Below are 13419 nucleotides of genomic sequence, written 5' to 3' on the forward strand. Positions count from 1 at the left end.
AAAAAACATAAAAACAAAAACAATAGCACTTAAAGTAAGTTCAGAAAAAAATATTTTTAGATACAGTAAACCAAATAACCAAGAAAAAAGAAAAGACAGAAAACATTTTACTCCTTTTAACATCAACTCACCTCTTAGAGCGTGAAGATCCTGAAGATCTGGATTTTTCTGAGGTGCTAGTTCCCTAAACATGAAGGGGAGAAACACAAAAGTGAGGAAAGTCTTCCAGCAACAACATTGATATAATCAATCATCTTCCTGTAGGAAGAGCTTTCTTACAGTAATATAACAAAATGCTATTTTGTATGTCCAAAATCTCTCTTTCAAAGAACTTCAGAAACAAATTCTGAGGTTGAGAATGTACCTTAGTGGTTGGTAAAGCTGCCAAGTTTTAGGTTTAGCACCAACGCCAACAGCCCCTCACCCTAGCCCACCCTGCCCACAACAAAACCCACTAATTCTCATTACTCTCGGGTTTCCTTGACTGAAGATTAAATTTGTCTCTTTTTTTTTTCAAGGGGGTGAGGGTACTAGAGCTTTTAGCCCAAGACCCCTAGCATGTGCTCTTGCATTTATTAATATGTTTTATTCTTTGAAAATTTCATACATTTAATAATGAAAATTTCATACATTTAATAAAATGTATTTCACAGCAACTGTGGTCCCCTGCACAAAAGATCAAGCCCGCAAGTCAAACTTCCAGCACTGATAGGGGAGTGACTCCAGAAGCATCACCTTTAGCATGTATTCTAACACTAAACTACACCCCAGCTCTTCCATTTTCTTTTTACTGATGTTGAGGGTTTTTTTATTTTGAGACAGGGTCTCACTATGTAGCCCCAGCTGGCCTGGAACCTGCTATGCGGACCAGGCTGGTCTCCAACACAGAGACCCACCTGCCTCTACTTTAGCTCCTGAGTACTGAGGCTGCTATCATGCCTGATCCTTCTGGGGTTTTCTGTTTGTCTTTTTGTGGTATTGGGCTGTGAGTGTGAGTGTGAGTGTGAGTGTGAGTGTGAGTGTGTGTGCGTGTGCGTGTGCGTGTGCGTGTGCGTGTGTGTGTGTGTGTGTGTGTGTGTGTTGCTATGAAAGCACTCTACCACTGAGCTAATTCTCTGGAAATAATTACAATTACCAGCTAAGGATATGGGAAAGAATACAATGTTTACCATGACCTCCATCTGATCTAACAAATATAAAACAAAGGAGCAGAAGTAATCAGATTTAAGTAATCAGATTTATGAGAGACAGAAGTTTTTAAGGATTTACAAAAGGTACCATTCTTCTCGAACATACAAAATACTTTCTCTAAAATGCAAGCCTGCATGAAAGATGAAGGACCTCCATGTGTGTTATTCGGATAATGTTTACTAACTCTGAATATCATGTTTTGAAAAATTTTACAACCAGCAGGGCATGGTAGAATATGCCCATAGTTCTACCTTCAGGAAGCAGAGACAAGTAGATCTCTATGAGTTCCAGGACAGCCAGGGCTACACAGAGAGACTCTGTCTCAGGAAAAAAAAAAACCTCAAAATTCTAAAGCCATTTCCACAATGTGTACCTCAAACTGATACCCTATAATGACAGTTAAATATCTTATCAATATAGCAAGACTTTTCTGACCTCAAGTAAACTGCTAAAGTGAACTGTATTATAAAAATGAACACCTTACCAAACTTGACAACAACCAAATTAAACTATCACAATGATAACTTTAAATGTTAGTATATATTAAAACTGGAAGCACAAAAGACAAATATGCTGATTATTAATAATCTTTAAAATGCTTCCAATTCACTTACCTCTTCCTTGTTATTATCCATCATATCAGAGTTAATTAGAGAACCACTGTTTTTATCTAAAAATAAAAGAAAGAAAGAAAGAATGTTTACCATGTCTCCAATGTATTATCAAACACCACCAAAAGTGGCAGTGTAGCACATGCCTGTAATCCAAGCACTCAGGGGGCGGGGCAGGATGATTAACATAAACCTGAGGCCAAATGGCTTATACAGCAAGCTCAAGATCAGTCAGAGTTACACAGAAAGACCCTGTCTCAAAAAAATAAAGTAAAATAATTTAAAAAAAAACACAAATAGCAGAATACTAATACCTACAATCTCCCAAGCCCATTTTGAAGCTATGAAACACAGTGATATTGATACTACTAAAAGTTTTATATTTTATTTTTTGTTTTTTTCGAGACAGAGTTTCTATATGTAGCTCTGGCTGTCCTGGAACTCACTATGTAGACAAGGTTGATCTCACACTCACAGATATCCCCCTGCCTCTGCTTCTACCTCTAAGTATAACATGACTACTAACAAGCTGTATTTCATCTCATTATAGAATGCTAGTGACAGGCTGGAGAGATGGCTTAGCTGGCAAGAACATTCACTGTTCTTAAAAGAGGACCCAGGTGGGATTCCCAGCACCCACATGTCAGCTCACAACCACCTGTAGCTACAGTACCAGGTGATCGGGTGCCCGTGGGCAATGAGCAAGTAAGTCATGTACAGCCATATATGGCAAAATGCCCATACACATAAATTAAACACTGGAGGGGCAAGCAGTGGTGGCACACTCCTTTAATCCCAGTACTCAGGAGGCAGAGGCAGGCGGATCTCTGTGAGCTCGAGGCCAGCCTGGGCTACAAAGTGTGTTTCAGGACAGCCGAGATTGTTACACAGAGAAACCCTGTCTTGAAAAAACAAAAAACCAAAAAAAGCCAAAAACCAAAAAAATTAAATGCTGGAGACATAAGATTAAATTAAAACAAAAGTAAACAGAAGAAAAGAATACAAGTTAATGAAACCGGGAATAGAAAAGAAATTTTAAGACACCAAGAAGTAATTGTTAAAAAAAAAAATGGAATAAACCTTAAGGTAGACTAAGAAATAAAAGAGAAAATTATTATTGCCAACCTTAACAAAATAAAAAGATTATAAAGGAATTGTATGAACCACACACCAAAAACTAGAGAGAAATGTAACAGGCAAACAAACTAATGAAATAGACTCCTGACAAATTAAGACAACGTGGAAGAGATCAGTCATCAAAAATGACCCACAAAAACAAACAAACAAAAGAAAAAAAGCCCAGATGTTTTAACCAATAATTTTAACAAACATGTCAAACAGGGTGTTAATGCTTTGTGAATTCCTCTAAAAATAGGAGAGGATACTTCTCAACTCATTTTATGAGGTCATTGTTACCCTGATATCAAATCAAAGTAAGATATCACAAAAGAGGAAACTACAGATTATTACTTAGGAGAAGTGATGTAAAATTTTTCAACAAAATACTAGAAAACTCCATACAAGAAGACAAGCTACAGGGCTGGGGCTGGAGCTCAATTGGTAGGCAGAGTAGAGTACCTGACAAGCAGGAACAAAGCCCTGGGTTCTCTCCCCAGTACCTGATAAACAAGACATGGTGATACATGTCTGTAATTCCAGCACTGAAAAGATAGAGGCAAGAGGATTTGGGGTGTAACACAAGCCTCTAACAGCAGCACTTGGGAGCCTGAGGGAGAGGGATCTCTGTAAGTTCAAGGTTAGCTTAGTCTGCATAGTAAGACAGTCTTAAGTACAATATCCCAAAGGATCCATAAAAACATGGGAAAAGAATTACTAGAACTAATAAGTAACTTCGACAAACTTACAGAATACAAATTCCACATAGAAATGTCAAGTGAGTTCCTAAACATTTCAAAACAAGATTTTTATGTGTAAACTAAGCAGAGAATGTCATACTTGGGAGACTGGAGGTTCAAACAATAGCCCGTGCAGCACAGCCAGATGCCCGACCTTACCTGGGGGTGGGGGTAGGGGGCTAAGAGAGATGGCTCAGCAGTTAAACACATTTGTTGCTTTTCAAGAGGACCTGGGTTTGATTTCCAGCACCCATATGGTGGTTTCACAACCATCTGTATCTCCAGTTCCAAGAGATCTAATACTCTCTTCTGACCTCCACGGGCACCAGGCATGTAAGTGGTGCACATATATACATGCACAGAAAACATTCATATTTTAAAAAAGAATTAAACCTAATTAGAAAAAATGTAAAACCCTGATATATTTATAGGTAAAAATATAACAAAAATATTTATAATATTAGTATTGTGATAACAGAAAAGCACAAGGCTAAGAATGTCTCAGCTGTCTATTAACTAAACATTCCTATTCTTTGTTGTTGTTGTTTTTTTTTAAGAGATACCCTGTGCAGCCATCTTCTTTCCTCAGTCATGCATACAGCACACATCTGTAATTTCAACACATGGAAAATGGAGATGAGTCCAGGGTCACCCTCCACTACACAGGAAGTTCAAGCCTGAGCTACAAGAGACCCATTCTCAAGAATAAAAGTAAACAAACAAACAAAAGAACTTCCTGCCTCTGCCTCCCAAGAGCTTTTGATTTCATCCCCCACCACTCGTGGCTGGCTACCCTCTGCCGATGTCATTGCCCACCCTCCCAGGCTGGGTCTTGAATACAGAGCAAGCACTCTACTCCTACGCTGTACTGCCAACCTACATTCTTATTCTGTATATGAAAACTATCCACTTGTACGGTTGTCTCTTGAAGAAAAAATATGATGACCAAGTTGCTCTGTATAGTTTTAAGTATTTATTCCAGGGTGAATAATTACTATTAATCTACCATCAAATTCACCACCATCTCTAGTGTCCTGTAAAATAGTATTTTGTTGTTCTTCAGCTGCAGAATTTCAAATTGGTTTTCTTCTTACAGTTTTTCTCTTATTGGGCTTCCTTATCAGTCTGTTCTTCATAAGTATACCTGCCTTTGATAGTTGAACATAGTTACAGTACTTGTCTACTCATTTCCACACAGAAGTTCTAGTGATCCCCTTTCCTTGCATGAATGAGTGACATTTCCTCTTTTGGTCTATCTAGTATATCTGAAATTGGATACTGGACACTGTGAAATAGTCAGTCAAGATACTTCTGCGATGTTCCTGAAAAGAGTTGCTAACTGGGCGGCAGAAAACAGTGAACTCACCTGAAATCTAACCCCAACCTATACAAAGAAGGCAGCCGAGTTTTTGTTCTGTCCTTTCACGGTCCCACCCCCACTGCCTAGAATCCAGGATACACTTAGGCAATTCAGTCAAAAGACTGTATGGGTAGGTATTTTTTTTTTCTGCTTGAGGGTTTTATTTTCTCCAAAACTTTGAGCTCCCATTTGGTAGCTCTAACCAAGATGAGATCTCCTAGTTCACTTTATAATTACTTATAGTCTTCAAGTTTTTCCTTGACACTGCATCCAATTAGACCACCAGCTGGGGGGGGGCTTTTTGGGATTTTTTTAAGGGTTTATTTATTATGTATAGTGTTCTGCCTGCATGTACACCTGAATGCCAGAAGAGGGCACCAGATCTCAATATAGATGGTCGTGAGCCACCATGTGACTGCTGGGAATTGAACTCAGTAAGGTCCTCTAGGAGAGCAGCCAGGGAGCCATCTCTCCAGCCCCAGACCACTGGTTTTTATTTAAGTCTTAACAGCTACAAAAAGCTAACGGGACCTTTCCTGAGGCAAAGAGGCTTTAACAAATGGGTATTTTGGCCAGTGTCATTTCCTCCTTCTAGGCTTTGACTCTCCTTCCATTATTGCCCCTACTTATCTAACTCCTTATTTGTGCTGCCGACAGTACATATAGTATTGCATATTTGTGCACAATATGATTCATTCAACTAAAGCCACACTCTGCCACTAGGAGAAGTAGACTTTTTTTGTCCCCCCCACCCCAAACACCTTTGGTTTGTTTTTTTGTTTTGTTTTGTTTTTGTTTTTCGAGACAGGGTTTCTCTGTAGCTTTGCGCCTTTCCTGGAATTTGCTCTGTAGACCAGGCTGGCCTCGAACTCACAGAGAACCGCCTGCCTCTGCCTCCCAAGTGCTGAGATTGAAGGCGTGCGCCACCACCCATGGCATGAGAAGTAGACTCTTAATGTGCCCAACTCAAGCACCTAATGAACACAGGACTCTGGCAATAAACTTCATTCTAAAAATAAGGAATTAGCTGGGTATTGTAGGTCAAGTCTGTAATTAGAGACCTTCCCTGTCTCCAAATATATCAATTAAATGAATAAAGAGTTCAGCATGGTGGTTCATGCCTATAATCCCAGCACTTTAGGAAAATGAAGCAGAAGACTGCTTACTAATTCAAAACCAGCCTAGGCTAGGGGAGAGCTTGTCTCAGTAAAAATCTAGAGTGGTGGTACATGCCTTTAATCCTAGCATTCGTTATGTAGAGGCAGAAGATCTTAGTTCAAGGCCAGCCTGGTCTACACAGTAAGTTCATTTGACAACAAGGACTAGCTAGAGAGCCCTTATCTTAAAATAAAACTGGATGGATAATTTCAAACAAATACTAAACGTTGATTACATTTCTTTTCTGTGATTAGCAACTGTAATGAAACTGTAGGAGTACAAAGAAGAGTAGGCAAATGAGTGTTAAAATTGAAGATGAGAGGAGCCCTGCATGTACACCTGAATTTCTTTCTGTTAGAGGAAAAAGCTCTAAATACAAAAAGGAGAAGACTGGGGAAGTGTGGTGTCAAATTACGAGTGCTGCCCTCAACTCATAAACATTTAACACACATACACTAGCTTTCCCTGGAGAAGCCAGCAAGGCCTTCCTGGTGACAATGAGCACAACAGGCCCACTGATAGTTGTTAGCCTTAACAGCTTATGGAGACAAAAAAACAAAAACACATCCACACATCCAAGAAATGATCAGTGCTTGTTTGTAAAAAAAAAAAAAAAACTGTCAACAACTCAAGTGTCAAAAGAAAAAAACAAGGATTGGTAACATAGCAAATGGGCAAAGGCACTTGCTGCCAAGCCTGACAACCTAAATTCAATCCCTAGGTTCCACGTACTAGGAGGAGAAGGTTGTTCTCTGACCTTGACAGGTATGCTGTGGCACGTACATATACAAAAACTAAATAAATGTGATAAAGTTTTTAAAATAAATGATAGTAACAATATTCATAGGAAACAGAGAATTAGTATATATAGTAAATGCATAGATGATAAATCATAAAACCCTCCCTTAGTAATATTGTAACTAATAATGCAGCAATAAATTATCAGGCAACGAACAGACCTTGTGATACACAGACTTTGTAGGAATGGCCAACAAGATTCCACAACCTCAGTTCCCTGAATCTGTAATTAGGCTTCACTGCCACAGCTGTGTTTGTAAGTTGGTACAGTTAACCTTAAACATGAGAGATTGTCAGGAATGATAATAATAATAATCACGAGAAACCTTAGAAACCGAAAATTTCAGACCAGGTGGTCATGGTAGCACCCAGCCTGAGTTCTAGGACAGTCTGCTCTACATAGCAGGTTCCAGGCCAGCTAGGGTTACATGGCACGAGCCTGTCTTTTAAGAATCTATCTGTTAGCAAAGAGCAAGAGAATCAACCCACAAAAGAGGGAGAAAGACTCAGGGCCTGACGAAGACACCATGTGCTGTGCTCGTCCTGCCGAAAGAAGGGGTTATGAGACAGGCCATGCAGGCAGGTAAAAGGAGCTCACGTACGGAGCCTGGCCAACAGGAACGGAAAATAGGAGTCTCATTTTTATGACCACAGGGAACTGAATTCTGCCAAAACCTTAAAGGAATCTGGGGACGCAATCTTCCACGGAGCTACCATATGTGCTACTTACACCCTGACTTTGCCTTGTGATAGCCCAAGGAAAGCTAAGCAAAGGCCACCAGATTTCTGACCTACAATAGCTGTGAGATGACAAATATGGGTCGTCTGAGCCACCTAACATAATCATTTGGAATAGAGAACACATTAAGTTAAAATCTGATGATAGAATCATCTCAAAATCTACCTTATCTCATTATTAGTTATAAAAGAATAAATCCTAACTTTATAGTAATCAACCAAGCACAAATATAACCAATACAACCAAATAATCCAACAACATCATTAATAAAGGGACAAACGAAACCACTTGCCTTGTGATAAAATTCACAGAAGCATATTCTCCTAGGTAGATTCTTATTCTATTTATTTATTTATTTATTTATTTATTTATTTATTTATTTATTTATTTATTTATTTATTTATTTATATTTTGTCACCTTGACACACAAGCCACGGTCATCTGGGAAGAAGACTATAGTATTGCTGCTGGTCCTTTGGAAGTAATATTTTTCTTCTGGAAACATTACGAGACTTCTGAGAATTTTGCTCTTTAAAAAAGTTTGAATGTGGGCTGATGGCCCATGCCTTTAGTCTCAAAGCTCGAGGCAAATATGAGTTCAAAGCCAGCCTAGTCTACATAGCAAGCACCAGACCAGCCAGAATTCAGAGTTGCGCAATGAGACCCTGTCTCATAAAAACATGGGGGGGGGGGCGGGCAATGGGGCAATGGTAGCAGTTGCACACGCCTTTTCTTGAGGCAGAGGCAAGAAGATCTCCGTGAGTCTGAGGCCAGCCTAGTCTACAAAGCGACAGCCAAGGATATACAAAGAAACCCTGTCTCGGAAAAACCGGGAAAGATGTGCTTAAAAATAGTCTGATAAAGACTAGCTATAGTTTCCCTTTTTAAAAAATGTGTTTGTGGAATGAAGATGTGGATACATATGCCATGGAACACATACACATGAAGGTCAGAAGGCAACTCTGTGGAACTGGTTTTCCCCTCCAACGTCATGTGAGTTCCAGGGATCAAACTTGGGCTATCAGACTTTCCCAGCAATAGCTTTTATTCATTCAGCAATCTGGCTGGCCCTAGTGTAGGAATTCCTGTGTTTCTCTGAATCCTATCAGAACCTCTTAAATCTGTGGGTTGACAGTCTCAGTTTTTAGAAAATGCTTAGCAGTGACTTATAATACTCTTAACTGAACATATAGTTGACCTTTTCACTATGATCTTATGTTATTTTCTATGTTGTATACATGTATATACGTGAATGAGCTTTTGTGTTGTGCTTGCTATAAGTAATTTTACTTAAGCCAGTAATCATGATAGGATATAGGTTTTTTTTTTTAGTTTTATGTGCAAATGGTATTTTGCCTGTATTCATATCTCTGTGAGGGTGTCAGAACCCCTGGAGCTAGAGTTATAGGCAGTGGTGAACTGTCATGTGGGTGTGGGAATTGAACCTGGGTCCTTCCCAAGAGCAGTCAATGCTCCCAACTGATAAGCCATCCCTCCAGCCCTGGATATAGGCTATTTTTTCCCTTTTTTTTTTTTCTGGAGCTGATGACCGAACCTAGGGCCTCAAGCGCTCTACCACTGAGCTAAATTCCCAACCCCTTGTTTAGTATGGTAATCTCAGCATTCAAGAGGCTTAGGAAAGATGACCACAAGGTTAAAGACAGCCCGGGATATATAGCAACATCCTATCTCAAAAACATTTCTTAGTGGATCGCAGTGAATTTGAGGCCAGCCTGGTCTTCTACAGATCGAGTTCTAGGATAGGCTCCAAAGCTCCACAGAGAAACACTGTCTTGGAAAACAAAAGAACAAAAAAGAAAAAAAAAACTCTTAGCCAGGTGGTGGTGGCGCACGCCTTTAAATCCCAGCACTCAGGAGGCAGAGGCAGGTGGATCTCTGTGAGTTTGAGGCCAGTCTGGTCTACAGAGTGAGTTCCAGAACAGCCAGAGCTACACAGAGAAATCCTGTCTCAGAAAAAAAAAATTCTTAAAAGGAGTAAAGAGAACAAATGTCAACTTATTTTATAAAAATAAATTCGCCGGGCGGTGGTGGCGCACGCCTTTAATCCCAGCACTCGGGAGGCAGAGCCAGGTGGATCTCTGTGAGTTCGAGGCCAGCCTGGACTACCAAGTGAGTCCCAGGAAAGGTGCAAAGCTACACAGAGAAACCCTGTCTCGAAAAACCAAAAAAATAAATAAATAAATAAAAATAAATAAATAAATTCACCAAATCCATTTTGGTGTTTTGTTGTTGTTTTCGAAACAATAAAAAAGATGAGTGACTGTAACCACGCTGGACTGAAACTTACTGTGTAATCCATACTGGCCTTGAAGGCTACTTGCCTACTGAGCACTGAAATTTTAGGTGTGGAACACCATTCCAAACTTCATTGAGTGATATTAAACAGCACAATGATTTAAATTCTCATACACAAGTAACCGTTATAATAAAGTATTCCTATACTTCATTAGGGATACAGTTATACAGAGCACTTGCCTAGCATGCTTAACGCCCCGAGTTCCACCACCTGAAACCTACACAGCTCATCTCTCTCCTAATACTTATCTACTCATGACCTCCTCCACCAGCAACTTCCATTATATATAAAACACTCTAAACATCATCAGTTTACAAATTCACACTTTTCCTTCCAAAATTAAAATCTTACAGCAGATGCTAACAAACATATCCAATAAGAACTTCTACAAATTAAGTAGCTACTCCACACAAAAATAAATAAATGTCGGGCTGGAGAGGTGACTCGGCAATTAAGTTGCTCTTGCAGAGGACTCCGAGTCGGTTCCCAGCACCCTCATCAAGTGGCTCACAACCACCTCTAACTCCAGTTCCGGGGATCTGGAATTATATTACAGAGGAATCCAGTCCTCTCTAGACACCTACATACATTTGGTGCACAAAAACATAAACTCATGCAGCCTCACACACATCATAGACATAAATAAAAATATAAGGAACTATTTAAAATACATGAATAGAGCCGGGCGGTGGTGGTGCACGCCTTTAATCCCAGCACTGGGGAGGCAGAACCAGGCGGATCTCTGTGAGTTCGAGGCCAGCCTGGTCTACAGAGCGAGATCCAGGAAAGGCACAAAGCTACACAGAGAATCCCTGTCTCGAAAAAAAATAAAATAAAATACATGAATAGAAATAATTAAAAAAGGACTAGATATAGCAAAGTCCTTTTTGACTTACCTGTGCTTTGGTTCATTACAAGTCGTGGAGAAGAACACGTTTCCTCAGATTCTTCTGATGAATGTGCTAGGAAGTCATGAAGCTTCTGCACCAATGTATTCAACTTGCTTTCACTATCAAAACAAAAATTTAACAACGTCCTTATAATAAACATAAATCTCTAACAGTAAAGCTTATCCTATAATCTTATGAGAATATACATGCTCACAGTCAAAAATTAAGGTAACAAATTTTATTTTGCTGAGAATATAAAAATATGAATAACAGCCAGGCAGTGGTGGCACATGCCTTTAATCCCAGCACTCAGGAGGCAGAGACAGGTGGATCTCTACGAGTTCTAGGCCAGCCTGGTCTACAGAGTGAGTACTAGGCCAGCCTGGTCTACAAAGTGAGTTCTAGGACAGCCGAGGCAACACAGAGAAACCCTATCTTGAAAATAAACAAACAAAATAACACAATCTACCCATACAACCATAGACAGGCTAATAAATATCACTTAAGGAAAAATGCTCATACTATTCACTAAACATTTCCAAAATACCAAAATCTTTCAATGTGCTTAATATGGTATGTTTAGTATAAGTTACATTTTAAAATAATTTAACACAAAATAAAGCTTATCACAAGGCACTGGGAATGGAGATCAGCATCAAAAATATTTACCTTGCATGCACAAGCCCTCAAAAGTTTAATTCCCAAAATTAAACGAAATATAACGAAGAACAAAAATAGTGAAGAACAAAAACCTATCACTTTTTTTAATAAAAGGTAAACTTACAACCTCAAATGACTTTTAAAAGAAAAACTGAGGCAATAAAAGGCAAAAAGATACTCATGTTTAAATTTTATGCACCTTTTGCTAGGCAGAGTGCACACCTTTGATCCCAGCACTCAGAAAGCAGAGGCAGGCGGATCGCTTGAGTTTGACGCTAGCCTGGACTACAATGTAAGTTCCAGGATAGCCAGAACTACACTGAGAAATCCTGTCTAGAAAAACAAACAAACGGGCTACAGAGATGGCTCAGCGGTTAAGAACACTAGCTGCTCTTCCAAAGGTCCTGAGTTCAATTCCCAGTACCCACATGATGGCTCACAACCATCTGCAATGAGATCTGGTGCCCTCTTCTGGCCTGCAGGCATACATGCAGACAGAACACTGTATACATAATAAATAAATAAATCTTAAAAAAAAAGAAGAAAAACAAAAATTCATCTACCTTTATTTCACAACATCTAGCTGGCCCTTGTAAATATCTTCTCATTATCATTACTAACTTTAGTAACTATTTTCTTATCCATAGGCTATATCTGTAAAGGCCTCTGAAACCAAAACACTGGTGGATCACCTTTTCAAGAAAGCTTAAACAGACCAACGTGCAAAATATGTAACATTTTTCTGCCTTTACACAAGAAAATCAGTAACTTATCAAGTCTATTTCCTTACTGCCTTGACTGTTTCATTAGTTTTTAATTAGTCTATCTTCTGCTTGGTATAGAGTAGTTGTATAATGCACTGATGCTAAGATGAAAAAAATTATAGAACAAGACTTAAAAGAATGAAGACTTTTAAGCAACCAATAACTAATCATTTACAGCATAAACTGTTAAGCTGTTTAATGACTGAATAGTGTTCCCTTACATGGTGGCAAACACCTTTAATCCCAGCACTCCAGAGACAGAGGAAGGCCGATTGCTGTGAGTTCAGGGCCAGCCTGATCTACAAAGTGAGTTCTAGGACAGCCAGAGCTACACAAAACAAACAAACAAACAAATGATAAAAATAAACTGATAAGGAGTTCAAAGCTTAAAAGTAGAAGTTAAACATTTAATCTTTTCTTTTAAAAAACGAAGATTTTCAAGGCTGGAGAGATGATTCGGCAATGAAAAGCACTTGTGCAATCTTGAGGACCAGAGTCCATGTCCCAGCACCCATGTTAACAAGCAACTGCAGCCCCAAGGGAGCCAGCAACAGAAAGCTCCATGAGGTCGGGTAACATCCAGCCTAGAAAACACAAGCTCTAGGTTCAGAGAAGTCCTGCCTCAAAGGAATAGAAAAGGATATCAATAACCTTTTCTGGCCTCTGTGTGCACACAGGCATGAACATCAAAGACAAATAATAGACATTCACAATACACAAATCTTTTTAAAGGAAGATTTTATAAACTTAAAAGCAAGACAGAAAATAAACAAGTCCTGACTTCATCAAACTTCAAAACAATTGTGTCAAAAGATACCATCAAGACAAGAGAAAGACTAAAGCAGAAATTAATGAATTGAAGGGGCTGAAGAAATAAATGGCTCACATTGCTTTTTCAGAGGACCGAAGTTCAGCTCTCAACACCCACATTAGACAGCAAAACTGCCTCTAAATTCCACACTCATGTGCATGTACATACATACATACATACATACATACATACATACATACACATTAAAAGAGGGTTGGAAGAACAATTCAGTCTTTAAGGGCACTGGCTGTTCTTACAGAGCAC

At 39.2% G+C, this 13419-nt stretch overlaps 1 protein-coding gene across 4 annotated transcripts in view; it reads right to left on the reverse strand.

Moving 5' to 3' along the window:
* Atrx (ATRX chromatin remodeler) overlaps window positions 1–13419 on the reverse strand; it is a 178033-nt gene that overhangs the window by 119658 nt on the left and 44956 nt on the right. For all 4 annotated transcript variants that reach the window (XM_059251435.1, XM_059251433.1, XM_059251432.1 and 1 more), the window contains exons 2-4: window positions 10927–11039; window positions 1806–1861; window positions 132–184 (exon numbers count right to left, since the gene is read on the reverse strand). In XM_059251435.1, the coding sequence (XP_059107418.1) occupies window positions 132–184; window positions 1806–1861; window positions 10927–11039 (222 nt within the window). The remainder of the gene's footprint in view (window positions 1–131; window positions 185–1805; window positions 1862–10926; window positions 11040–13419) is intronic.

Source organism: Peromyscus eremicus, chromosome X (assembly GCF_949786415.1).
Source record: "Peromyscus eremicus chromosome X, PerEre_H2_v1, whole genome shotgun sequence".
NCBI lineage: Eukaryota > Metazoa > Chordata > Mammalia > Rodentia > Cricetidae > Peromyscus > Peromyscus eremicus.